At 33.3% G+C, this 27,541-nt stretch overlaps 1 protein-coding gene across 9 annotated transcripts in view; it reads right to left on the reverse strand.

Annotated features, from left to right (window-relative positions):
- Positions 1–27,541, reverse strand: part of PIEZO2 (piezo type mechanosensitive ion channel component 2) — a 545,237-nt gene that overhangs the window by 78,639 nt on the left and 439,057 nt on the right. For all 9 annotated transcript variants that reach the window (XM_031946650.1, XM_031946649.1, XM_031946651.1 and 6 more), the window contains 9 exons: positions 27,232–27,357; positions 25,764–25,964; positions 13,291–13,495; positions 13,034–13,135; positions 11,287–11,452; positions 8,536–8,779; positions 5,357–5,453; positions 3,513–3,672; positions 1,087–1,176 (listed from right to left, as the gene is read on the reverse strand). In XM_031946650.1, the coding sequence (XP_031802510.1) occupies positions 1,087–1,176; positions 3,513–3,672; positions 5,357–5,453; positions 8,536–8,779; positions 11,287–11,452; positions 13,034–13,135; positions 13,291–13,495; positions 25,764–25,964; positions 27,232–27,357 (1,391 nt within the window). The remainder of the gene's footprint in view (positions 1–1,086; positions 1,177–3,512; positions 3,673–5,356; positions 5,454–8,535; positions 8,780–11,286; positions 11,453–13,033; positions 13,136–13,290; positions 13,496–25,763; positions 25,965–27,231; positions 27,358–27,541) is intronic.

Here is a 27,541-nt window from a genome sequence, read left to right on the forward strand (position 1 = left end):
AGTTTCTGTATTCTGAAACAAATGGGTAACTGGTCTTGAGAATCTCATTGAGAAATAAAAAGGTCTGACTCATTTCCCCCCTCCCCCTTTATTAAGAGGAGGGATAGTAACATTCTTCACTTTTAAGATAAAGTAAACACATTTAGAAATAATTTGGTACAAATTTGATATATGTGAAAATCAATTTTAAACTTAATAATATTAATATAGCAGCAATAATAAAATAATAAATAAATAATAGTAGTGTTATTGTTATTTTGCTATTATTATTGTTTTGCATATTTTAGTGCTTTCTCATTTTTCAATTGCTTTCACAACCCACATTGTTAATCTCAAAACAGTAGATTTTTATGGAATAATCTGTTAGGTTAAAAGAGGAAGCAGGGAAATAATTTTTTACCTAGGAGATGAAAATAGAGTAGAGAGGGCCCTTCTCATTAGAATAGTCTTATTTAAGTACTATTTCAGTTGATCACCAGTATTTTTCTAGTGATCCATGACATTTTTCCCCCTAGTTGGAATGGGAAAACTGGTGAAACAGAATCTTTTAGTCATGCTTTAGACTTTTATCCAGATGATATTACATCATATTACCATATCTTAATGATTCTACTGCTAAAAATTTTATCCTATGAAAACACTAATCAGTGGTCTTGCAGAACAAAAATTTCCCAAACCCATTGGGTAGATAGTTGTTGTCTCATTCCATGTAATGATCTTACTTATATCACCTAACCTTTCTAAAATTTGGAATGCTCATCTTTAAAGTGAAGAGGAGTATAATTAACATCTAATATCCTTTCCAGCTCTACCATTCTAAGATCATCCCACCTTTTGAATTCCCTTCATCATCACTCTGTGAGTAGTACAGAATTAGTAATGTTTTCATAACCATCCCAGAACTGCTAATTCCATAGAAAGCTTCGTGGTAAGTGCCAAAGTTCATTGAATTGGGATATTTAGAATTTGAACTCTAGTGATTCTGAGGGCAGCTAAAATTCCTTTTTGTTTTACTGGATTGCTGACCATCTTTAGAACCAGAAAATAAGAGGAAAGGAAAGGAAAAGAGAAATGAAGCATCCATACTGTCTCTTCAGCTGGTCCATTGATTTTTTCTCTTCCTCCATTCTTGCTTTCACAGCCTTTACAATTGTAGCCTGGAAAAGTTCAGCACCTCTGAATAAAAATTCAGAAACAATGCAAGATAAATTAGAACCTTATGTTTATCCTTTCAAAAAACAAAACAAGTTAAAAACAAAAACATCACAGATCAGAAACCATTGCAGATAGAGAGGAAATGAGTCTAAAAATGGGCCTCTTCTCAAGTCATATCTATTTTCTAGTCATTTAAAATTTCTCTTCCGGGTTGGAAGAAGATATGTGACTTTATGTACAGATTCCTTTTATCCCCTCTGGTTATTGAATAATAAGTATGTAATAAATACTTTTGACCATTTGATTACAGAACAACCTACCACTTTTTGTCAGCAGGCTGATGATAACTTGTTAGCCTATTGATGGAAAGGGGAGGGGAAAACATTTATTAAGTACCTACTATGTTTCAGGCACTATGCTAAGCACTTTACAGTTATCTCAATTGATCCTCATAACAACCTTGTGAGGCAGATACAATCATTATCCTCACTTTACAGTTGGAGAAAATGGGACAGATAGAGATTAAGTAACTTGTCCAAGTTCAGCTAGTAAGTGTCTGAGGTCTGCTTTGTACTTATATCTTCATGACTTCAGATCCATTGATCTATATAGCCTAATATAATGGTAACAATTTTTACTTCAAAAGAGCTACATACTATCTATTTGCCTATTGAGATTTTCCTTACAGAAAGTAGGTATTCCAACATAGTCTTATTCTATTCTTAATGGGAAAAGTACAAATAACAGTTTTCACAGTAGAAGAGAGTTCACTAGCTTATTGAACTGATATACAACCAGTTAAAGGTAGAGATTAGAATCTGGTCTTCCTTAACTAATATAGTGCCATTAATATATTAAATATACTCCAGTATGAGCTACATCCTAAGGTAGATTTAATTAATCAAACTTTATTTACTGCACTGTGTTTTGACACACAGAGAAACAAATTAGATAATGAGCTCAAGAATTAGAAAGACTTAGAAAGGCATTCTTGTAAAGTGGGCAATGCTAGGCTTGGAGCGAATCCCACCTCGGGTATTTATTAGCTATATGAGTCCTGGAAAATCACTTATCTCCTCTGGTTTAAGTTTACTTATCTGTAAAATGAGGAGTTTCATCTTGATGAATGCTAAGGTTCCTTCTAACACAAACCAATGATTTTGTGTTTAAAGACAAGACTGAAAGTATCTCTGCCTGATAATGTAAGCATTAAGATAGACATCTTATGTATATTCTATGGTATATACAGATAAGGACTCTGTATCACACATTCCAAATAGGTCTCTTTCATTTTCTTCTCTCTGACCCCAAACCTGTCATATTAGGAGGGAGAAATTATTGAGAAAAATAATGGAAAGGTTCTGAGGAGAAAAAAATACAAATAGTAGCCCAAAAAAGGGAAAAAAGAAAAAGACAAAAATAGTAAGGTAAGAAAGAAAAAATGAGGAAGAGTACAGGTTTGAAGTTATTGAGCTACATAATATCATAAAACAATATTACATACTATTATAAAGATTAATCATAACTTCTCTCTTTTCCTATAATTCACATGCCATAAACCTCTTCACATTACATATTTTCATCTTCTTTGCTCTACTTTCCAGTGAAAAGGTCAGCCTACTTGCCAACCCCTCAATTAAAGTTCTTGATCACAGCCTTTTTGCCCTCATTTAGGAGATTATGTCCTCCAACATTCTATCCCATTTTTTAATCTTCAGTATTTTTCTATCCACTCACGCCTTCACTTGCCTCTTACTTTATGTATGTTTCTTCCATTGTCAAAAATTCTTCCCTTGACCTTGGCATTCCCTCAGATTATAGTTCTATAGCTGATCTCCTTTTCATAGCCAGACTCCCAGAAAAGGTTATTTATATTCAGTACCTCCTTTTCACATCATGCTCTTTTCTTAATCCCTTGTAATCTGTCTTCTGTTTCAATCATTTGACTGGAACTGATCTTTCCAAACTTAACAAAATTCTCTCAATAATTCAACACAAAGGTTTTTTCCTCATCCTTCTTGATTTCTCTAGCTTCTAACATTGTTAAGCACTCTATCCTCTGGGATGACCTTGTCTTACTTGGCTTTCATGACTCAGCTGAAGTAAAGTAAAGAAGTTCCAGTAAAGAAGACTGGAACAAATCCTCTTTTCATCTACCAAGTATGAATATCTGATAAAAGAAATACTCACACTTTTCACTTTTTTTTCTCTACATTTCCTCTCTTGGTCCCTTGTACATAGTAGGTACTTAATGAATGCTTGTTGAACGATGGTTTCATCAGTTCCATAGGATTCATTTATAATCTCTAAAATAATGACATATCACTACCATGGACGGTTTTTATGTTAACATTTACCTTGATGCCAGGATCTGTGAAGCTTTTATGTCAGCAACCACATGGAGGAAATAGTAACTCATGAAAACTCTTCTTTGTAGCAAAAGGAATGCAAAACATATACTGTCCCAGATAATCCCAGCCTCACCACTGGGCAATTTGCATTCCTTATTATCAAGAGCTATGACAGCAAAGCAAAGAAAGTCTGTGTTAGAATGCATATATCTGGTCTTTTTATTTTTAATTTTTTGCATGTGTCTAATATGCCACAGACTCACAGTTACACTTTCTTAATCACAGCAGAGCAAATAAAAATACTTTCTGACTAGGTAGTGCCCATGGTACAAATGTTCATCCTTATTAATTTTAAATTAATGCCAATTAAATTGCTTATGTGTTAATCGTAACCTACAAATGCCTTTGTCCCTTAGCAGTTCATCAGTAGTTTTTTTTTTTTTTTTTTTTTGGTCTGTAGACATGGATCATTCCCTTTCCCTTTTATTTGCTAGGTGTTGATGGTCAAATTGTGCTGGAACAGGAGATTCCAAAATTTTTTGATTGTACATCCCTATTAGCAACCCCCCCCCCACTTATTTAACATATGTATGTATTTACTTAATAATAATAAATAATAATAAAATAAATAAAAAATAATAATGTGGCAGCTATATGGAAGATAGATGAGTTGGGACCATCTTGAAGGATGAAGGCTAATTATTATATTACAATAATCTAGGTGACAGATGATGAAGACATGACCTAGGGTTGTGACTATGAGCAGAGATAAGGGAACAGATCCAAGAAATATTTCGCCGACAGAGATGACAATTTGGCAACTGAAAATAGTGATGCATTGAAGATGATATCAAAGAGAACAACTTTTACAACTGGAAGGATGGTGATGGTTTTGACATAAATGGTGAATTTCCAAAAAAAGAATGTCTTTGATGGACAAAGACAATGCATTAAGAATTACAATGGGTACTAGAATTCTTTCATGACTTTTCATCCTTTACAATTTTGATTCATTAGTCAAATGAGATTCTGGAGCCAAAATTCCAAGATCATGGGATAATCTGGAGGCTAAATAATGTGCTTGCTAGAAGTAGACTTGCCAATGATATATACACAACTGTTTCTGTATTTTTTCTGGGTAGCTGTTGGGTAATAAGTAAATAAATTCCAAGGTTAGTGACTAGTATAGAAGGGGAAGGTAGGAGCTTGAACGTGGAGGGAAGAAGGACAGAGATAAAGCTAAGCATAGCAATGATGAGAGAAGACCTAGGATTATCTAGCACAGGGAGAATGGGAAGGGATGAGATAGGCCATATCTTCCTATTTTCTGATTGATTGATTATAGAATCCTTGGGGCCATACCTCCATCTAGAATACTTTTCTAGAGCATTATTATCAAACCCCAAAAGAAATTAAAGTCACTGAGTAGGGTGAGGGGGGGGAAAGTAGCAATATAAGGTGAATTTCTATTCTAGTTATGCTGGCAATTTTCATTCCTGTGATTGCAATTGTCTCAGTGAGATTCTATTGAGGATGTTCAAATTAATATTTCTTCAAATCACCAAGATTATGGTATATGTATGTAAGATTGGATGTTGCATTTTGGAGGAAAGAATGTTACAAAAGGGCCCAAATTACTCAACATGCACAATTTCTCATTAGATTGCTTGTAAAATGGTTCCAGTATAGGTGCCCCATCTCAAAAATAAATGAGACGCTCTGCATTATTTTTCAACTTAGGTCAACAAAATTCTCTAATAAACTGATATGACATTTCTCCTACACCTCTACTTCTACCACCATAATCCTTACCCCCCCGCTCCCCCTGCACAAAATAATTTAATACTCACGCATTTTGTAGCCTTTTACTGTACAAGCCAAGCTGAAGGCTTGGATCAGCCAGCAATTCTTCTGCACCAAGGACTCAATATAACCACATGCTCCAATCTGTAAAACAAATAGAAAAATAAATAAATACACAGACTATATACATCAATAACAAATGTTCATTGGTCAGGATCCCCAGAATATTTATATATTCACTTATAATTCAGTGTGGTTCATACTACAGGGGTCCTCAAACTTTTTAAATAGAGGGCCAGTTCACTGTCCCTCAGACTGTTGGAGGGCTGGACTATAGTAAAAACAAAAACTTTGTTTTGTGGGCCTTTAAATAAAGAAACTTCATAGCCCTGGGTAAGGGGGAATAAACGTCCTCAGCTGCTGCATCTGGCCCACGGGCCATAATTTGAGGACCCCTGAATATGTTACTAAATTAAAGGCAGATACTTTCATTCCAGTCTTTCTGCAGTACTAAGCGGGATGATCAATGAGACAAAGTTGTTTTCTGAAAAGATTCAGTTCCATGGAGTGGAATGAAGGTCAAAGAGGAACTATCATTCACAAATATCTTTTTCCACTTTTGCAGAAAACAAGTTCTGTAGACTTGTTGATGGAATAAAATTTGAAATAGCAAATAAGGCATGCATTTTCCTCAACATAAAGTAGTTCCTCAAACTGATTTGGTTAGGCTTTTTTATGTCACAGGAACAAATAAACATGTCTGTTTATGAAAAAGAAATTATAAAATGTGTTTCTTTATGGCCTCTACATACAAGAGTAATAGTCCTTTTAAATTTTTTCATATTATTATTATTGTTATTATCTCCTTCCTGGTTTTAAGTTCTAGAAAACTTAACAATATGTTATATTCTGTTCAACTATCATACCAAAAGCCTTTTCCTTCAAAACCTAATTCAAAATATCATCTACTCCATGAAGGTTTTTGTAATCCCCTTCTTCAGGAACTGATCTCTCCTTTTTAAAAATTTCTCATAATACACTGGAGCTCTCCCTGATAATTTGTCACTATTTTACATTAGATTTATTTATATAGCTATGATCTTCTGACTAGACTGATGGCTTCATCAAAAAAAAAGAGTCATGCCAGATTACAATCATTTCCTTGAAAAAATGAAATATTAGACAGTAAATTAGGGGAATACCAGAAACAGTTTCTCTAGACTTCAGTAAAGTATTTGATAAGATTTCTCACGATATTTTCATAGAAAAAGTCAACAATAGATTAATATTCAGTAAAGTAAATTCAGAACTGGTCAAATGGCTATATCCTAAGATTAATAATTTATGATTCAATATCAAATTACAAAGAGGTCTCAGTGGACTGCCTTGGGGAGTCTGTGTTTAGTTTTAGGCTGTCTTATGTTTTTGCCAGTTACTTAGATCAAAGAACAGATAATAATGATGATAGCTAACATTTATATAGTACCTATATTCTAGGCCCTAAATTATCTCAAATGATCTTTACAACAACTCTGTTAGGTAGGTGCTATTATTATCTCTATTTTCCAGATGGATAACCTACATAAACAGAGGTTAAATGACTTATATGGAGTCATATAAATCATAAGAGTCTGAGGCTAGATATGAACTTAGATCTCCCTGATTCTAGGCTCTGACTCTATCCACTAAGCTAGTAAGATAGCATACTTGCCAAATTTTCAGATAAATACTTGGAGAGTCAATTAACACAATGGATAAGAGGATTAGTATACAAACAAGATATCAACAGGCTACAAATAAACTCAAATTAAAATGCTAACTTTAGCTCAAGACTTCTAAACCACTGAAGACTGAATTCATAGAAACTTGAATGAATTTGTGGTTATCTATTTGAACCTATATGCAATTAATAAACCCTCCAAACATCTGTCAACAAGGTGTCACTTTTTATCTTTTTATATGGAGAATTCACTATCTCAGAAGGCAATCTAATCTATTGTTAGATAGCTCTAATTGTTTGGAATTTTTTCCTCCTATAAAAAGGCATTGTTTTAGGAATCTGTATAATAGATGTTGATATTAGATATTAGAATTAAAATAGTTCCAACACTGCCAGAATCTCCTAGTTATGAATAAATTCACCCAATTCATATCTCATTTGTGTAGTAGGAAACCTTAGGTGAGATAAGGATGAATTAATATCAACTCAAAGGGTTGAAAGTTGCTTTATCATCTCTCAAAGAGTGTATTGTTTCACTTTGACATGAGGTAACACAGAACACAATTCATAAAGGATATTCTACTGGAGCACAAACTTTCTACCAAATTTGAGAGGCTTATATTATGAATGGGCTCAGGGTCAATCTATATTTATTTGTGTTTTGTTAGGAACTGCCAACCTAATTACAAATGGACCCATTACAGGTTTTTCACCAAGTGATAGATTTTTTGTTAAGTTGTTGTTACGTTAACCCATAAATAAGAAAAAAATATTAAATGTGCTTCAATCCTATGTGATCTTATTACATGTCTATATAGTCATCAATGAGTTAAATGGTGGTGCTAATAGGTGAACCTACTCTATTTCTGATTCTGGCTTGGTATCTCATGTTCAAGGCCAAGCTATTTTCAATGTTTCTATTTCTTTCTACTTCCATATAAAAGATGGCATATGAACATCCTTACATGCTTTTTAATAGCTTGTTTCATACCATTTTCATCATATAATAAGGAAAGAAAATTTAATATTTTCATAGTTCTCTAAACAAGATCAACATTTATAAGCCAAAAAAGTCATGCCTGCTATATCAGGCACTCTCTTCCATTCTAGAAGACAAGGAAATATTAATATAAATGGGCAAAATATCAACTTTTTTTTTTACAAGATGAATGCTTAAAACATTAGACTTGATTGTATCAGTTGTGAATGTTTTATGGAAAGAAATATTTCACAGCCTATTTCTATAAATGCATTTCTATGTGTTTCCCAACCTTGGACTGACTTGAAAAGAATAAAAAAATGGTTCTACTATTTAACAGAAAAGCAAGATAAATGATCATTGGAATACTGAATTGATTGTATCTGAGCAAACTGCCATAAGATTTTGGTTTTTTCTGAGAACATTATGATGTAGCAAGGGGTTTTTAATAACCACCAAATGGATTGTTACTCTTAACATTTAAATCATAAATGTGTAATGGGCTGAACTACAACAATACTACTTACTGACAGTATATTTTTCATTGTAATCACAAAAACATTGTATGCGATCAGCCAGTCCCAACAGCGGAGGATGCTTTTGATGGGTTTCAACAGCAAATCTCCTCCAAACAGCAGGAAATAGAAACAGGCCACCAAATAACCCATGCAGAATAGGCTGATCCTAGTGGTTCCAGTAATGAAGATGATTGTAAGAACAAACCAGAAGAGATAGCTAAAGATAATCACTTTGTACATGTCTAAATAAGATCTGCAAGACAAAAATAGGACAATGAAAGAATAGTCAGCAAAGTTCTTCCACAAGGCAGTAAAATAATTTGCAATATTATTTGTTGAAGAAATTTTTATCAATTTTCATGAAACAGTAAAAACTCAAGTGAGTTATTTGTCTCTCCTTCACCCAATTTTCTCTCCTTTAAGATATGAGGAGCCAGGTGGCACAATTCATAGAGTAGTGGGCCAGGAGTCAGGAAGACCTAAGTTCAAATTCAACTTCAAACAGTTACTAGCTGTATGACCCTGGGCAAGTTTACTTAACACTGTTTGTTTCAGTGTCTTGATTTGTAAAATGAGCTGGAGAAGAAAATGGCAAACTACTCCAGCATCTTTGCCAAGAAAACTTCAAAAAGAGTTACAAAGAATCAGACATGACTGAAATGACTGAACAAAAGACGTGAATAATAATACTTGCACTGTTCACAGGGCTTACTAATTAGCCATGGTGTTAATTCTTTAACAATTGGGAAACTAATATGGCAGAAACTAGGCATTGATTCACACTTAACACCATACACCAAGATAAGGTCAAAATGGGTTCATGACCTAGGCATAAAGAATGAGATTATAAATAAATTAGAGAAACACAGGATAGTTTACCTCTCAGACCTGTGGAAGAGGAAGGAATTTATGACCAAAGAAGAACTAGAGATCATTATTGATCACAAAATAGAAAATTTTGACATACCAAACTGAAAAGTTTTTTCCAAACAAAACTAATCAGAAAGATTAAGGAAGCAAAAACTGGGAAAATATTTTTACAGTCAAAGGTTCTGATAAAGGCCCCTTTCCAAAATATTAGAAGTTGATTCTAATTTATAAGAAAAACCATTCTCCATTTGATAAATGGTGAAAGGATATGAACAATTTCAGATGAAGAAATTAAACTTTTCTAGTCATATGAAAAGATGCTCCAAGTCAATTCAGAGAAATGCAAATTAAGACAACTCTGAGATACCCTACACCTTCAGACTGGCTAGAATGACAGGGAATATTTGGGAATGTTGGAGGGGAGGGGAAAAAGGGACACTAATACATTGTTGGTGGAACTGAATACATCAACCATTCTAGAGCAATTTGGGCTATGTCAAAAAGTTATCAAATGGATACCCTTTGATCCAGAGTGTTACTACTGCTGGGCTTATATCCCAAAAGAGATCTAAAGAAGGAAAGGGACCTGTTGTACAAATGTTTGGCAGCCCTCTTTGGAGGACCAGAAACTGGAAATTAGTGGATGCCCATCAGTTGGAGAATGGCTGAATAAATTGGGTATATGAATATTATGGAATATTATTTTTGAAAAATACCCGGATGATTTCAAAAGGCTGGAAGACTTACATGAACTGATGCTAAAGAAAGAAGCAGGGCCAGGGAGATCTTTATACTTAACAAATATATGATGACCAATTCATGGACCTGGTCATCCCCAATGAGATAACAAATCAGTTCAAGGAGCAGTAATGAACTGAACCACTAGCCCGTGAAAGAATTTGGGAGATGACAAAACCATTACATTGAATTCCCAATCCTATTTTTCCCACCCATTTTATTTCCTTCAATAATTTAAAATTTATTTCCAAGTCAATTCTTTTGTACAAAAAATAATGGTTTGTCATGTATACTTATTTTTTATTAATTTATATTTTAATATATTTAAGATCTACTGGTCATCCTGCCATCTGGGGGAGAGGGGGGGGAAGGAGGGGAAAAATTGGAACAAGAGGTTTGGCAATTGTCAATGCTGTAAAGTTACCCATACATATAACCTGTAAATAAAAGGCTATTAAAAAACAAAAAAATTTTTTTAAAAATTCTTTAACAATTGGATCTCTCCCTCCCTCCTAAATGTAACCTTGAGATACTTTAAAATTTAATTTGCATTGCTAACATTTTCTCCATCACGTTTTAAAGTCTAGATAAGCAACAAAACAATCAATCAAGCCCTGATTTGTAGTTTTTCAATTTCCATAGTGTATATGCTGATACTGAAAATTTTTAAATGATCTCATGTAAGCCAGTTCAAAATGGATCTAATACACACTCTCGTGTGTAATTATATGTTATTTTTGAGTTGTTTTTCAGGCATGTCTGACCCTTCATGACTCATTTGAGGTTTTCTTGGAAAAGATAACTGCATGGTTTCCCATTTTTTTCTCCATATTATTTTATAATTGAGGAAACTGAGAAAACAGGGTTAAGTGACTTATACAGGGTCACACTTAGTAAGTGTCTGAGTGTGGATTTGAACTCAGAAAGATGAGTCTTCCTGACTCTAGGTCTGACACTTTTATACAGTGTATCACTTACCTGCTCTTGTTTGTGCCTTTTGATTGAAAAGCACATTAAAAACCTGAGTGATTATTATTTACTTTCAATGTGGATTTATCTTACCCACTATTATAAATGTCACAATTTTAGGAAAGAAGAAAGTAAAACTCATACCCCACAGTTACTTCCCAAAGAATTAAAAGTAATCTTTACCGGCAGTGAATGAAATCTGGCACAGGATTATGTTGGCTAAAAGATGCTGCATCAAGGCTCATACATATTTCTACATTATCCCCAGCCATGATCCGTACTGCAGCTTTGTTTTCATCCTCAAAAGTTTGTCGTTGTAAGGAAGCACACAAAAGCAGCATGAAGTCATCTGATAAGATAGCATTGTAAGAGTGAGTGTGAGTTATGTACTTATATTTATTAACAACTTTACTGTACATAATTGGGAAAGATAACAATCTTTACTCAGTACATACAATTTGTAATTTGTGCCTTGGTTCTAAGTTAACTTGACAATTGTCTACTTAGAGTTCAGCAAACAATTTTCCATAAAAACATGTGATAGGCAGGTTCCTAAACCATGGGTCTTTAGATTTAGGGATAATAATAAGACCATAGTAAAATATATCTGAGATCACATAAATTTGGAACTTTTCTCCAAGGACACAAATTACAACTCACCCACGCCTACATAATCCACTAGATGTGGACCAGGTCATAGTAGAATAAAACATGATAAATATTCCTAGAGTTGAGAAGGGCCCTTGATGTTGCCTAATATAATTTCTAATTTTAAAATTAATGAAACTTAGACCCAGAAAAGTAATATGACTTAGCAAAGTGAACTGGTTTGGAATCAAAGATCCACTAACTAGAAACTTAGCATTATTTCCCCTGCATCAAGCCATGAAACCCGCCTTTTCTATAGCTGAAATGACTTAGCTTATATTTTCTATAAAAAAAGGCATTTTGCCTTCAGATTATGGTGGTGAGAAAGTCATCTCATGGCAGAATAGTTCTTTAGCTTATAAACTTTTTATATTTACTTAAGAAAAAAGAGTATTCTAGTTCAATAAAATTCTGGACATTCTGAATAAAGGATCATGAAAAATGACTCTTGGGAGATAAGGTTAACTAAGGGTCCCAAATTTGGATTCTTTGTCCATGTAATAGGTCAGATTTAGGTTAGTATAAGTAGATTTCATATTGGTGGCTTGCTGTGTTAATTAGGACTATTCATCTAATACTAATTAAAGTATTTTGACACTTTAATGATTGTATTTATTTATATATTCTCCACAAATACATACAGGTATAGATCTATATTCATGTGAATATTTAACTACATAATCCCTCTCCATCTTTTTGATTAAGACCATTATATGAATAATACTTTCTTCTTATCTCCTATTTCAGATTTTTGTTTGTTTGTTTGCTAGTATCAACTACAGAAGACATTCAAAATTTAGTTGACATATTAAAAGACATAACCATATTTAATAAAAGATGCTTGGAAATGTTAACATAACTGTTAACTAAGCAAAGTGCTTCACTTTTCAGCCACAACAAGAAATTTGCTTCATGCCTAAACTGAGACTAATGGTTAATGTATATTCTAAACCATTGGAAGGTCTTATAAAGAGTAAGGAAAGAAAGGAGCTAATTATGCAAGTAATCATGCATTTTACAGATTATAATTTTTTTTGACAAAGCATTATTATTGGCAGAAGCCACAATCTTGTAGAAACATTTATTGGATAGAACCCAAAAGAATAGTTTTAATTTTGGAATGTTTCTCTTGGAGATTACAGACCCACTAAACAGACTTGTGCAATGGACAAAGGTGGTAATGAAAAGCTAATTAGAGGCTGTTTTTTTGTAGAATAAATGACAAGAATAAAACTGAAAATTAACAATTTAGGTCATATGACTCTGGGGCTAAAATACTTACAGACAAGAAAAACTGGATTAGGTCGTACAATGAAATCTGGAAAGTATAGCCACTTTATGATATTGTTGTCAAAACTGGCACCAGGATATCTCCATGGATAATCTGCAAAGAAGGTTGGGAGGACAGTAAGGAAGGAAGTAAAAAAAAAAATGAAGGCACACTGATTATGTTGCAATTCTTCAGTTCTCTACTCAAGAACTATCTATCTGTAAACAACTTATCATCAAAGCAAAAAACTTCAGACAGGAATTCCTTACCTCTACAAGGAGCAGGTGGAATGCCAATGCACACAAAGTATTGGAATGTAATGATACATGCCAGAAAGCAGCAGTACTTTGGCCAGATTTCTGCAATAGCTTTTCTTCTTCTCCTATATAATACGGCAATTAGCCAACAAGCATGAATCATAGCATAGAAGTCCATTCGTTGGCCAATTACATTAACTGACATTAGGAAACAAGTCTGTGTAAGGATGAGAAGCAAAAGAACATATGAGTAATTTACAGAAAGTTACTTAGAATGGGATGGTAGTGGATGATAATTATTTGCATTACTTTTTTTTTCTGAGGCAATTGGGGTCAAATGATTTGACCAGGGTCATACAGCTAGGAAGTATTGAGAGAGAGGCCAGATTTGAACTTAGGTCCTCCTGACTTCAGGACTGGTGCTCTATTCACTGTGCAACCTAGCTGCCCCAGTGAATACTTTCTTATAAAAATCTCTATTGCCTTTCTTCCCTCTTTTCTCTTTTCTCCTTATATAGAATCTTTGATATGCTGTAAAATTCAGTTCAAGTGCCACTTCTTGAAGGAAGCCTTTCCTAGTCCTACATTGCTACCTGCCTCTCTCTTCCACCCCAACCCTTTAAGGACGCCTTCCATTTATGCCATATTTATCTTGTTTGCTACAATGAATATATGTTGCCTCCCCCATATAATGAAAGCTCCTAAAGGGTAGAGATGACTTTTGCTTTTTCTTTGTATCTGTAGTCCTTAGCACAAGACCAAGGTTATATTAATTGCTTAAAATAATCTTTTATCTTTGCCCAAGGCTGACAAAATTAGGGCATACCCCATATAGGTATACATGTACACATGTGTGTATAAGTGTATACATATATATGCATGTATATACATATATACATGTAATGTATATATGTTGGGGGGAGAGACAGAGAAAAAGACAGAGAGGGAAGGAGAGAGAGAGAGAGAGAGAGAGAGAGAGAGAGAGAGAATTCCTAGTCCCCACCTTTACTCTCTTCTGCTCTTCTTACTGGTATATTGCTCCACAAGAACCTAACATAGGCTTGTTTCCCATGGGGACTGGTCTCTCAGAGTTGCTGTCTATAATAGGAAAGTGTTGCTCTCTGTGTTGATTTTTTCCACAATTGAAAAAGACCTTTTAAAAATATTTTGAGTTCTAAATTCTCTCTCTTCCTCTTCTTTTCTCCCTATTCTCTGAGATGTCAAGCAATCAGATATGGCTTATACATATGAAATTATGTAAAACATTCTCATACTAGTTATTTTGTATAAGGAGAGTTGAATAAAAGGAAAAAGGAAAGAAAGTGAAAAGTACTATACTTCAGCCTATATTCAATAAATATATTTTTTCTTCTGAAGGTGGGTAGGATGCTCTATCCTTAGTTCTTTGGGATTATGTTGGATCCCAACATATTGTTGGCATTATATTGCTGAGAATAGCTAAATCAATCACAATTCTTTGAACAATATTGCTATTACTGTGTATAATATTCTCCTGGTTCTATTTCTTTACTATGCATCAGTTCATATAAGTCCATGTTTTTCTAAAATCATTGTGTTTCTCATTTCTTGTACCAAAATAATATTCTATTATAAGCATATACCATAGCTTATTTAGCCATTCCATAGTTGATAGACATTGCTTTGATTTTCAACTCTTAACCAACATAAGAACAAATAGATCCTTTCCCTTTTTCTTGAATGTCTTTGGCATATAGAGATAGCAGTGGTATTGCTGGATCAAAGATATGAACAGTTTTCTAGTCCTTTGGGCATAGTTCAAATTGCCCTCCAAAATTGTTGGATCATTTCACAACTCTAGCAATAGTACATTTACATCTCAATTTTCCCACAACCCTTCTAACATCAAACATTTTCCTTTTGCCATATTAGTCATTCTGATAAGTGTGAGGTGGCACCTCAAAGTAGTTTTCATTTGCATTTCTCTGATCAATAGTGACTTAGAGTATTTTTATATGACTATAGATAGCTTTGATTTCTTTGTCTGAAAATTGCCTCTTCATATTCTAAATAAATTTATAAATTGGGGAATAATTTGATTTTTATAAACTTGACTCAATGCTTTATATGTTTGAGAAATGAAATCTTTATTAGAAGTACTTGTTGCAAAAATTCCGCTTCCCTTCCCGAGTTTTCTGCTTTCCTTCTAAATTTGGTTGCATTTGGTTTTATTTGTGCAAAACCTTTTTAATTTGATATAATCAAAATGATCTATTTTACATTTTGTGATGATCTCTTTGTCTTCTTTGGTCTCCAATTCTTCCCTTATTCAGAAATGTGATAAACTATTCCATTCTTTCTTAAGTAGGTTATGATACCATCTTATATGTAAATCATATACCCATTATTATCTTATCTTGGCAGGGTGTGAGATATCGGTCAATCTACATCCAGTTTTTGCCATATTATTTTCCAATTTTCCAAATTTCCCAATATTCCAAAATATTGCATCATATACCAGATTACAATGGTAATTTATTATAATGTAATCTACACCTAAATTATTCCACTGACCCACCACTCTATTTCTTATCCAATACTAGATTGTTTTGATATTTACAATTTTATAATATAGTTTGAAATCTGGTATGGGTAGATCTCTTTCTTTCATTTTTTTTTTTTCATTTATTCCCTTGATATCATTAAAGTTTTTGTTCTTCCAGAAGAATTTTCTATTTTTTTCTAGCTCTATAAAATATGGCATGGGATAAATAGATTAATTTATATAGAATTGTTATTTTTATCATATTGGCTTGACTTACTCATACATAGTTAATATCTTTCCAATTGGTTAGATATAACTTTGTGTGAAAAGTGTTGCAATTTACTCCCACTTTACATCCTCTTTTCTCTTCTTCCAATACAATCACTTTTCCACACCTAATTTCTTTTTTTATATCATCAGAGTAAAGTAAAATTATACCTACAGGCTCTAAGTATACCCCCAACAAAGATAGACTTCTTAAGAATTAAACATATGATCTTCCCATATAGGGATGTAAACATTCTAACCTTTAAAAAAACAATTTTTCCTTTCCTTTTTACATTTTTAGGCTTCTTTTGAGTTCTGTCAGTTTTCTGTTCAGTTGTCACCTTTTCATTAAATGAAAATCTTCTATTTCATTAAATGTCCATCTTTTTCCCTGAAAGATAATGCTAAGTTTTGCTGGATAGTTGATTCTTGGCTGTATCCCAAGCTCCTTTGCCTTCTGGAATGTCATATTCCAGACCCTTCAATTTTTTAAAGCAGAAGCTTCTAGGTTCTGAGTAATGCTAATAGTGGCTCCATGATATATGAATTGTGTCTTTCTGGTTCCTTGCAATATTTTCTCCTTGATTTGATAATTCTGAAATTTAGTTACTATATTCCTTGGAGTTTTCATTTTGGCATCTCTTTCAGGAGGGGATTGGTGGATTCTTCCAATGGCTGTTTTACTCTCTGGTTCTAGGACATCAGGGAAGTTTTCCTTGATCATTTCTTGAAAGATGTTGTCTAGGTTCTTTTTTTTTTTCCCCATCATGGTTTTCAGGTAGTAAAATAATTCTTAGATTGTCTTTCCTGGGTTTATTTTCCAGGTTACTTGTTTTTCCAATGAGGTATTCTATTTTTTTCATGGGGGGGGGGGGGGAGTTGTTCAACTGATTCTTGATGTCTCATTGAATTCTTTACTTCCATTTCTTCAATTCAAATTTTTAGTGAATTATTTTCTTCAGTTAGTTTTTTTTTTTTTAATTTGGCTAATTGAACTTTTAAATGAGGTGTTTTGTTCATCACATTTTTTCCTATTTCACAAACTCTGTTTTTCAAGGAGTTGTTTTCTTTTTCCATTTTTGCCAAAACTAATTTTTAGGGAGTGAGTTTCTTCAAATAATTTCTGTGCTTCCTTTTTAGAGTTCTCATTTCCTTTCCCCATTTTTTCCTTCTCTTTTTTAAGATCCTTTTTGAATTCTTCCAAGGAAGCCTTTTGAAATGGAGACCAACTTATAACATTCTTTAAAGCCTTTTATGGAAATATTTTGTCTTTAATGTACCCAAGGTTTGAGGTCTATTCTTCCTTGTCTAAAAGCTATCTATGGTCAGAGCTCTTTTTGTTTTTGTTTTTTGTTTTTTTGTTTTTGCTCATTTTTAAAGGTTGAGGTTTGCTCTTAGGGCAAAGGGGAGATTGTCTCAAGCTTTCTCTATAGGCAATAACTGCTTCACACTACCTTGGGGCCAGTGCTGTTGCTTCCTTATAGTACTGGGTAGGTGTGGCAGAGTCTCACTTTTTATGCTGGGGTTCAAGGACTTACTATTTGCCTTCTATAGTTGTTTTGGAGATGTCATAACTACTCTGCTATTCCATTGGCTTCTGAACCAGGATAGAATAGCAAACACTGCTGTAATTGGCCTAAAAGCTTCCTAGTAGATTCCTCCTGCAAGTGCAGGCTGCTTCACTATGGGTCTCCCTGCAGCACTTATGCTTGGTTGTAAACCCCCTTGCCTGATTGAGACAGACTTATCCTGAAGTTATTCCAAAATACATTCTGCTAGAAATTTATTACATTCCAAATATTTGTGGGTTCTCTTACTACAAAGCACATTAGAGGTTTGATCTGGTGTTGATCTGAGGAAAGCCAGGAAAAACTCAGACAAAAACCTGTCTACTCTCTACCATCTTACCTCTACCCCTCGTGAAAAGTGTTTTATAGTTATGTTCATATAGATCATACATTTATCTTGGCAGGTAGACTCTGAAGTATTTACATAGTCTATGGTTATTTTAGATGGAATTTGTCTTTCTATCTCTTGGAACTCGATTTTGTAGATGATATATAGAAATGCTGATGTTTTATATGGATTTAGGCCTCCAATTTTGCTAAAGTTGCTAATAATTTCAAGTAGTTTTTTAAATTGATTCTCTAGAACTTTCTAAGTGTAATATTGCATCATTTGAAAAGTGATAGTTTTGTTTCCTTTCCACCTTCTCTAATTTCTTTAATTATTTTTTCCTCACTTATTGCTTGTAGAGGACAAGAATTGAATAAGTCCATGTACAGAAAGAGTCTGGTCCAGGTTTTAGTTGAGACTGCTCTCTGTAAGGGTGCATAGTTCAAAGCATTAGCTCATCATCTCCCATAACAGTGAATGAAAGACACACTCCAAATAAATTTAAGATAATCTTGGTGAAGAAGGCATGTAACAGAAATAAGGCATCACAAATTATACAATTTTTGACTATCGTGAAAAGTACATTATTACAATTAGTTACTGTTTAAAGTTAATGTCAAGCTGCAATGTTGAAGTATGGTATATACATTAACCCTGGAATATACACAGTACCACCCAGAGACATCTGATGTTATTGCAATACTAGCTTAAAGAGTAAATAAACTGGCTCTCAGATCAATAAATGGACTGCTTTGACAGAATCCCACCTGGCTCATGTATTTTATTTCCACACTCATCTTATTCACTGGAGCTAGCCTCCAATAGTTGGTATATCTAACATTTCTAGCATAATATTAAATAAAAGATGGAATAACGGCATCTTTCCTTCACCCCTGATTCTAAAGGTTTCTAGTGTGTCCCAATTACAAATAATATTTGCTGATGATTTTGGATAAATTGTATTTATCATTTTAAAATTAGCTCTATTTATTCCTATTCTTTCTAGTGCTTTAAATAGTATTGGGTGCTTTTCTGCGTTGACTGAGATAACCATATGATTCTGCTGATTGTATTATTGATGTGGTCAATTATACTGATAACTTTTCTATTTTTTAATTTTTTTTATAACTGATAACTTTTCTAATATTGAACCAGTGATGCATTCCTGGTATAAATCTTATCTGGTTATATGTATGATCCTTGTGATATGTTGTTGCAATCTCTTTGCTAATAATGTATTTAATTTTTTCATCAGTATTCATTAGAGAGATTGTTTATAATTTTCTTTATTTGGCTCTTCCTGGTTAGGGTATCAGCACCATATTTGTGTTTTAAAAGTAATTTGTTAGTATCCCTTCTTTGCCTATTTTCCCAAGTAGGTTATATAGCATTAGGATTAATTGTTCTTTAAAAGTTTGATAGAATTTGCTTGTGAATCCATTTGGTTCTGAATTTTTTTCTTACAAAATGCATTGATGACTTAATTCCTTTTTCTAAGTTTGGGTTATTTAAATATTTTATTTCTTCTACTAATCTGGATAGTTTAGATTTTGTAGATATTAATCCAGTTCATTTAGATTGTCAAATTTATTGACATATAATTGGGCAAAATAGCTCCTATCAATTGTCTTTATTTTCTCTTCATTGATTGCAAATCCACCCTTTCATTTTTGATTCTAGTGATTTTATTTTCTTCTTTCCTTTAAATCAAATTAATCAGTGGTTTATCAATTTTATTGTATTTTTCATAAAACAAGATATTATTTTTATTTATTAGTTCAATGATTTTCTTATTTTCCATTTTATTAATCTCTCTTTTGATTTTAAGGATATCCAATTTGATGTTTATTTGGATTATTAATTTGTTCCCTTTCTAGTGTTTTTTTAGTTGCATGTATAATTCATAGATCTGCTTTTTTCCTCTATTTTATTGATGTAAGCAATTTGAAATATAAAATTTCCCCTAAGTGCCATTTTAACTACATCCCATAAATTTTCTTGTATTGTCTTATTGTCATTTTCTTTGATGAAATTATTGATTGGTTCTATGATTTTATTCTTTACACACTTGTTTTTAGGAGGAGATTGTTTCATTTCCAATTAATTTTTAATCTCTCTATTGAACATTATTAAATGTAATTTTTATTGTATTGTGATCTGAAAAGAATGTATTTACTATGTTTTTCTGCATATAGTTGTGAGGTTTTTGTCTTAATATGTGGTCAATTTTTATGTGGGTGCCATGTACTGCTAAGAATAAAAGGGATATTTCTTTCTATTCCCCTTCAATTTTCCCTGGAGAACTATCATATCTAACTTTTCCAGAATTTTATTCATCTCCTAAACTTTTTCTTTTTCTTTTTTTCTTTTTTGTTTTTTGGTTATATTAATCTAGTTTTGAGAGGGGGAAGTTGAGATCCCCCAAAGTATAATTTTATTATCTGCTTCCTCCTTTCATTCAATTTTGCCTTTAAAATTTTAGATGCTATCCCGGATTTGTTACTTATATCTTTAGTATTGACATGACTTCATTGTCTATGACACCTTTTAGCAAAATCACTTTTAATGTGACTTATTTTGTTTTTGCTTTGTCTGAGAACACATCTGTTACCCCTGTTTTTTTTTTTTTTTGCTTCAGTTAAAGCATAATAGATTCTGTTCCAGCCCCTTAGCATTACCCTGTGTGTACCCTCCTGCTTCATATGTTTCTTGTAAAAGAAAATGATAGGATTCTGTTTTTAAATCCATTCTGCTATCTGCTTCTATTTTATGAGAAAATTCATCCCATTTACATTTATAGTTATGATAACTAACTTTAAAAAAATTTCCCTCCATGTTATTTTTTATTTGGTTATCCATCCCACTCTCATACACCACCCTTTCCCTTCTCAGCAAGTGTTTTACTTCTGATTATTGCCTTCCCTGAAATATCCTTCCTTTCATCAGTCCTACTTCTTTTATTATTCCCATCTTTATAGGGTAAGATAGATTTCTATAACCAACTGACTGTGTATTTTATTCCCTCTTTGAGCCAATTGTGATGAAAGTAAGGTTCAAGTTTTGTTTTTAACCCTCAATCTTTCCATCTGTTATAAAAACTTTTACATGCCTCTTTAATGTGGGGTAATTTACCTCATTCAATCTTACCTCTTCTTCTTTCAGTGTGATTTTCTTTTTCATTCCCTTTTTTTCTTTTAGGTACCATCCTATCAAAGTCATCTTATACCCACACTCTCTGTCTATATATACTCCTTCTAATTTCTCTTATAAAAATAAAGCTTTTAAGAGCTACAAATATTTTATTATCATGTAGAAATATAAACTATTTAATCTTATGGAATTTCTATGTTTTCTTTTTCTTGTTTCTTTTTATCATTTTATGTTTCTCTTGAGTCTTGCATTTGGAGATCACATTTTTAATTCAGTTCTGGTCTTTTAATTAGAAATGCTGAAACAACTGTATGGACATGTATACATATATTGTATTTCACATATACTTTAACATAGTTAACATGTATTGGTCTACTTGCCATCTGGGGAAGGGGGTGGGAGGAAGGAGGGGGAAAATTGGAACAAAAGGTTTTGCAATTGTTAATGCTGAAAAATTACCCATGCATATATCTTGTAAAAAAAAAAAAAGGCTATAAAATAAAAATGAAAAAAAAATTAGAAATGTTAGAAAGTTCTCTATTTCCTTAAATATCAGCTTTGCTGGGTAGATAATTTTTGGTTATAATCTTAACTCCTTTGCCTGCCTGTGTATCATATTCCTTTGCCATTTGGTTCTTTACTATGCAATCCACCAAATTCTATGTAGTTTTGACTGTAGTTCCATGATTTTTAAGTTGTTTTCATTTTTGGATGTCTTTTAGGTGGCAAACAGTGAATTCTCTCAGTTTCTATTTCATCCTCAGGTCCTAGAATATCAGGGTAGTTTGCTTTGATAATTTCTTGAAAGATGTCCAGAAATTTTTTTTTTTTGATTAAAGCTTGCAAGTAGTCTAACAATTTTTATGTTATTATTCCTGCATCTATTTTTTAGGTCATTTGCTTTTCCATTCAGAATTTTCACCTTTTCACCTTTTTTTTTTTTAACAAATTTTCTGATTTTGTTTTATTTTATCTTGATGTCTCATAGTTATTAATTTCCACTGTTTCAATTTTAATTTTTAAGTAATTATTTTCTTCAATGATCTTTTGAACTTACTTTTCTTTTTGGTCAATTCAATTTTTTTTGGTAGTTAGTTTCCTTAGCAAAATTTTCAATATCTTTTCCCATTCTGTTGACTCTTTTTTCATGATTCTCTTGCATTACTCTCATTTATTATTCTAAATTTTCTTCTAGCTTTCTTTTAAAAATGTTTTTGGAATACTTGGAGAAATTCCTTTTGGACCTGAAAATGAATTATATTTTTCTTTGAGGCTTCACATATGGTCCTTTTGACACTCTTGTCCTCTTGTAACTGTTTTGATCCATTCTATCACCATAGTAACTTCCTATAGTCGATCTTTTTTGTCTTTTCCCCATTTTTCTGCCTTTTCTCTCTGTGTGTGTGTGTGTGTGTGTGTGTGTGTGTGTGTGTGTGTGTGTATGTGTATGAGAGAGAGAGAGACAGAGAGACAGAGATGGAGATAGACACACATAAACAGACAGACAGACAGACAGACAGAGATAGAGAGACAGAGAGATTTTTTATGTGTGAGTTGAACTCTGGCCCTACACTGTCCCAAGTTTTTGTGCTGGAGTTCTGGGTCTTGTTGACTTTCACTGGCCTTCAGAGCATAGCGGCTTACTTTTTCTGGAGGTAAGCTTTTCTTCTGGCTTGTTCTGGGAGGTAGAGCTCCTGTTGGCCTTTCTGGATGTTGGGATTAGCTACTAGCCTGCTCCATGATTGGGGCCTTGCTGCTGGAGTGCTATGGTATCATAGTCTTTTGGGTGGCTTGCTCTGGAGGAGGGAAGCTTGTTGCTGGTAAGCTTTAGAGGTAGCAGCCTGCTATTGTGTTGCTATAGAAACAGTATCCTCTTGGTCAGCAGGTCCTGGAAGAATAATTTTGTGGCTGATCTGCTCTAGGGATGAGGTCTTGCTGCTGGTCTGCCAAGGAATCAGGGTCTCTCTGCTGGTAAACTTCTAGATTTTGGCTAGCCCCTGGGCAGGAATTCACTACTGGTAAACAATGGGATCAAGGCCAGGCTGATGACCTAAGGGTGGAACTCTGGGAAAGGGCATTTCTGTGCTATATAGTCCATCCACTTGACTAGGAGATGGCTGGAATATAGGAAGGTGGGGTTGAGCTCATGCATTACCAGGCTTGGAGCTTTTTTTTCAGGTCCCCTGCTCTGGGGTTGCTGCTGCAGCTGCTCTTGGACCCTTTACCCCTCCCACTTCAATTAGACAGACCTTTTGTGCCTGGCTTGCAAGCTACTTCCCTGCTCTTAGATCAACTCTCAGGCAGTTTTCTGTTGTTTGGTGGAGAATCAGTAATGGCTTCAGCAGTCTCCTTTCTCACTCTGCCACTTTGGCACTGACTGTTTTATTTTGGATAATTTGAAGGCACATTCATTCCTACTTGCATTGGATGCCTTTTTTTGTGCTGTTTGCTAAGGGGGACAAGATTGCTAGCTATAACTCTGTGTAATCAAGTAGGACATATTTATAGAGATACTGACAGAGATGAACTTTGAAAACTGTATCCCCTTTAATCTGTATTCTGGAAGCTGTGTCCCCTTTGATCTATAAAGAAGGGAGATTCAGAGTTTCGGGACCTCCTGGGAAAACATATCTCCCCAAACAAGTTAAGAGGTGCCATTCAATTGGAAATCTTGGGCAAATCACCCCCCTCCCCAGTTTTGGAAAACTGGATCCTCATTCAGGAAGCCTTCAAAATGATTGTCATTCAATTCGGAGATCTGGGTCTGATATCAAGTGGCTTGAAACTCCAAGGACTTAGCCCAGGGGCATTGACTTTCATTTCACCTGGAAGTTTTAGCCTTAGACCTCTATAAACTGACTTCTCAGTGCCAATAAAACTTCCTTTTTTGCCACTAATATTTCGGGTTCGTGAATTCTTTCACATAGGACCTGAGCCTCCAACCAAAAGGGGATTCCCACAACTCTCTGTACTGCCACTAGAAGAGCATCAATGCCATTCATGGTGTCACTATTAAATATTCTTCAAACTGGTTAGCTGAAGATTCTGTGAATGACATTCTCCTTCTCTGCTTTCCTTTTCAGTTTTCCTCTACACATTAATTATGAGTACAGAAATTCAGCTCCCAATGTTTTCTATCAAAATAAAGGATAGTTTGTGTTTTGCTATGAAGAATTAAATCTCCAAAGGTTTTGCTTCAGGAAATGATATTTTCAGAGAATATCTTTAAAGCTTAAAGTGATTAGTTTGTAAAATTCCTTGAAGAAAAAAAAGTTGTTGATTTTTCACTTTTATATTTACAGAACAGCATAGTAACTTGTATATAGTTAATGCCTTTTAAAATTTGCTGAATTGAATTGAAACTGGTTAAAAGAGAGGCAAGACTTTTTGTAGTGGCAAGGAATTGGAAACTGAGTGGATATCTATCAATTAGAGAATGGCTGAATAAGTTATGGTATATGAATGTAATGGGATATTTTTGTTTTATAAGAAATGATTAGCAGGATGATTTTAGAAAGGCCTGGAGAGACTTCCATGAACTGATGCTAAGTGAAGTGAGTAGAACCAAGAGAACATTGTACACAGCAAATAACAAGAGTATGTGATGAACTGTGATGGACTTGGCTCTTTTCAACAATGATGTGATTCAGGCCAATTCTAATAGACTTGTGATGGAGAGAACTATCTGCATCCAGAAAGAGGACTATGAGGACTGAATGTGGATCACAACATAGTTTTTTCATCTGTTTTGTTGCTATTTGCTTTTTCCCCTTTTTGATATGATTTTTCTTGTGCAGCATGATAAATGTGGAAATATGTTTAAAATAATTGTACATGTTTAACCGATATTGTTTAGGGGAAGTTGGGAGGGGAAGGAGGGGAGAAAATTTTGGAATACAAGCTTTTGCATGGATGAATGTTGAAAATTATCTTTGCATGTATTTTGAAAATAAAAAAACTATTGTTAATTTTTTTAATTAAATGAAAAAGATAAGCAAGAAAAGATAAAGTTAAATTGTTAAAATAAAATTAACTTGCTGGGTTTGTGATACAGTTAGCTAAGTGAATGAAAAGGGCTAAAAACAAAGTCTATTACATACATACAGAAGTGGACTGCTCTGGTTAGACCCTCTCATACCACTATCATAAATATTTTGGAAAACCTTAAGCATTTGGCAAAGGGGACTTAGAAAGTATATAACTTTCATAATGAAGTCATAGAGCATAAAAAGCCAAGAGTTAGACTGAATTAAGTGGATTTAAGAAGTTCTTATAAAGTGCCCATCATTGTATTGTATCATGCCATATTGTGTTGTGTTATTTGTATTATATTCTACTATACTATATTACATTAATTCTATTTTATTCTATTCCGTACTAGGCTAGGAAGCAAGTGGAGTACAAAGTGAGAAAAGAAGTCACTGTCCATTGGAAGCTTATAATCTGGCTAAAACCCATCTTAAACCAAAGGATATGAGTTGGAATCTTATCCTAGGCAATAAAACCATACACACACACACACACACACACACACACACACACACGTATATACATGAATGCCAGAAATTCAAATTTCATATGTATTAAAAATACAATCTACCAGGCAGTTACCAGAAATTAAAAAAAAAATTGATGTTAGATATCTTACCTCCAACCCAAACTTGTAGAAAAAGTAATTTATGAAATACTTGGCACAATTGATGAGTCCATTGTCCAGATGCATTCTTGTAATGTCATGAAAAATGGTTTTAGACACAGGCGCTGTAAGGTTATTTCTACATCTATAATATTCCTGATGGCGGTAAATAGTTACTTCAAAAGCTAGAATAGCTAGCATCAGTAGATTATTCTACAAAGCAGGAAAAAGATGTTATAAGAAGAGGGCAAAATTTTATGACTTGGTAATCTAAAAGAAATCTTTAGATAATATTATTTCATTGTGTCTGAAGACAAAAATGTCCTAGGCTTGATTATATTCTGGTTGTATAATAATATTACTTATTACTATTATTACAGTCAATATTTACATAGTACTTATTGATTTGTGAAGCACTTTATATATTTTGTCTCATATAATACTCATAATTTCTCTATAAGATAGGCTTTAGACTTATTATTATCCACTTTTATCATATTGGCAAACAGGAGAAAAAGACATTTAGTATAAGCAGGATTGAGATTTAGAAAAGTAAAATAACTTGTATATGGTTACACACTTAATAAGTACTAAAGGCAGGATTTGAACTTGCCTTCTTGATTAAAACCAGTGCTTTCTAGCATAGAACACTACCTCTACATTGTAAGATATAGTACAGAATGTCATAGCATTATATAATATAAAAAGATACATTTGTTTCCTGTTTTACCAAAACTAAAATTTCATTATTCTCTTTAAATAGTATTCCTATGATGCTAGCTAGTGGTAGTACTTTGGAGGAGAAGAAAATTGCTTCTGGTCCTTTCTCACATTTAGAAAATCAAAATAATGGTATATACAACATAAGATATCATAAAGGTTTATCATTTATAGAAAAGACATCTGCAATCGGGCATGATTTTTTAAAATAATGTGATACTTTAGAATGTTGTGTAACAAAAGTTAAGTTAGAGCATATATTGCTAAAGAAATGGGCTCAAATTATTTAAAAACATTTAAATAAATGCTTAATTTAAGTGCTACAGACTTTATTTCCCTTTTTAAATTGCACTGTAATCAACGTGCCGCTTAAGTAGAAAATTGCAAATGTGGTCTAAAATAATAAAAATGCTTCAAAATTAAAAATGTGTATTATTTTATATGCTAATCTTATTATGACTGAATCTGAGAATAATAAATAATGTTACTTTTTATGCATTTAAACCACAGTAAAATAAAGCTTATAACACTGGGTAAGCCAAACCTGAGTATATGAAGAACATATTGATATTTGATCCTATATTACCCAAATGGCAAATGATAATCCAAGTTTATCAACTGCGTTACACTGAGATATTAACATATTTGCCATAGATCATTGTAACATTTCAAATTTCACATAAACAAATTTAACCAAAAAAAAGAAATTTTTTAAACAATGATGGAATTTTAAATCAAACAATTAACTTAAAGCAGTTACCCTGAGATATACAAGCAATGGAAAAGATTTTCTCAATCCAACCCACTCTGCTGGATCAATGGGACCACTGTAGAGCATGGATGTGTTCAAATATGTTATATTTATATTTGTTTCATTTTGGTTTGGCTGAAATTAAAGAGGTATAACATCTGTTAGTGTAGGAAAAAAACAGTTAATGACAAGTAAGGGAGGAGAGCAGCTACATTCACAATCTTAATATACATCATTTATCTGTGGGGAGATGCAGATATAAATTCTGAAGATAGGATTAAGCTATAATAGTCTAGGGAAGGACTCCAAGAAACAAGGT

This window comes from Sarcophilus harrisii, chromosome 1, assembly GCF_902635505.1.
Source record: "Sarcophilus harrisii chromosome 1, mSarHar1.11, whole genome shotgun sequence".
In the NCBI taxonomy this organism is placed as follows: domain Eukaryota; kingdom Metazoa; phylum Chordata; class Mammalia; order Dasyuromorphia; family Dasyuridae; genus Sarcophilus; species Sarcophilus harrisii.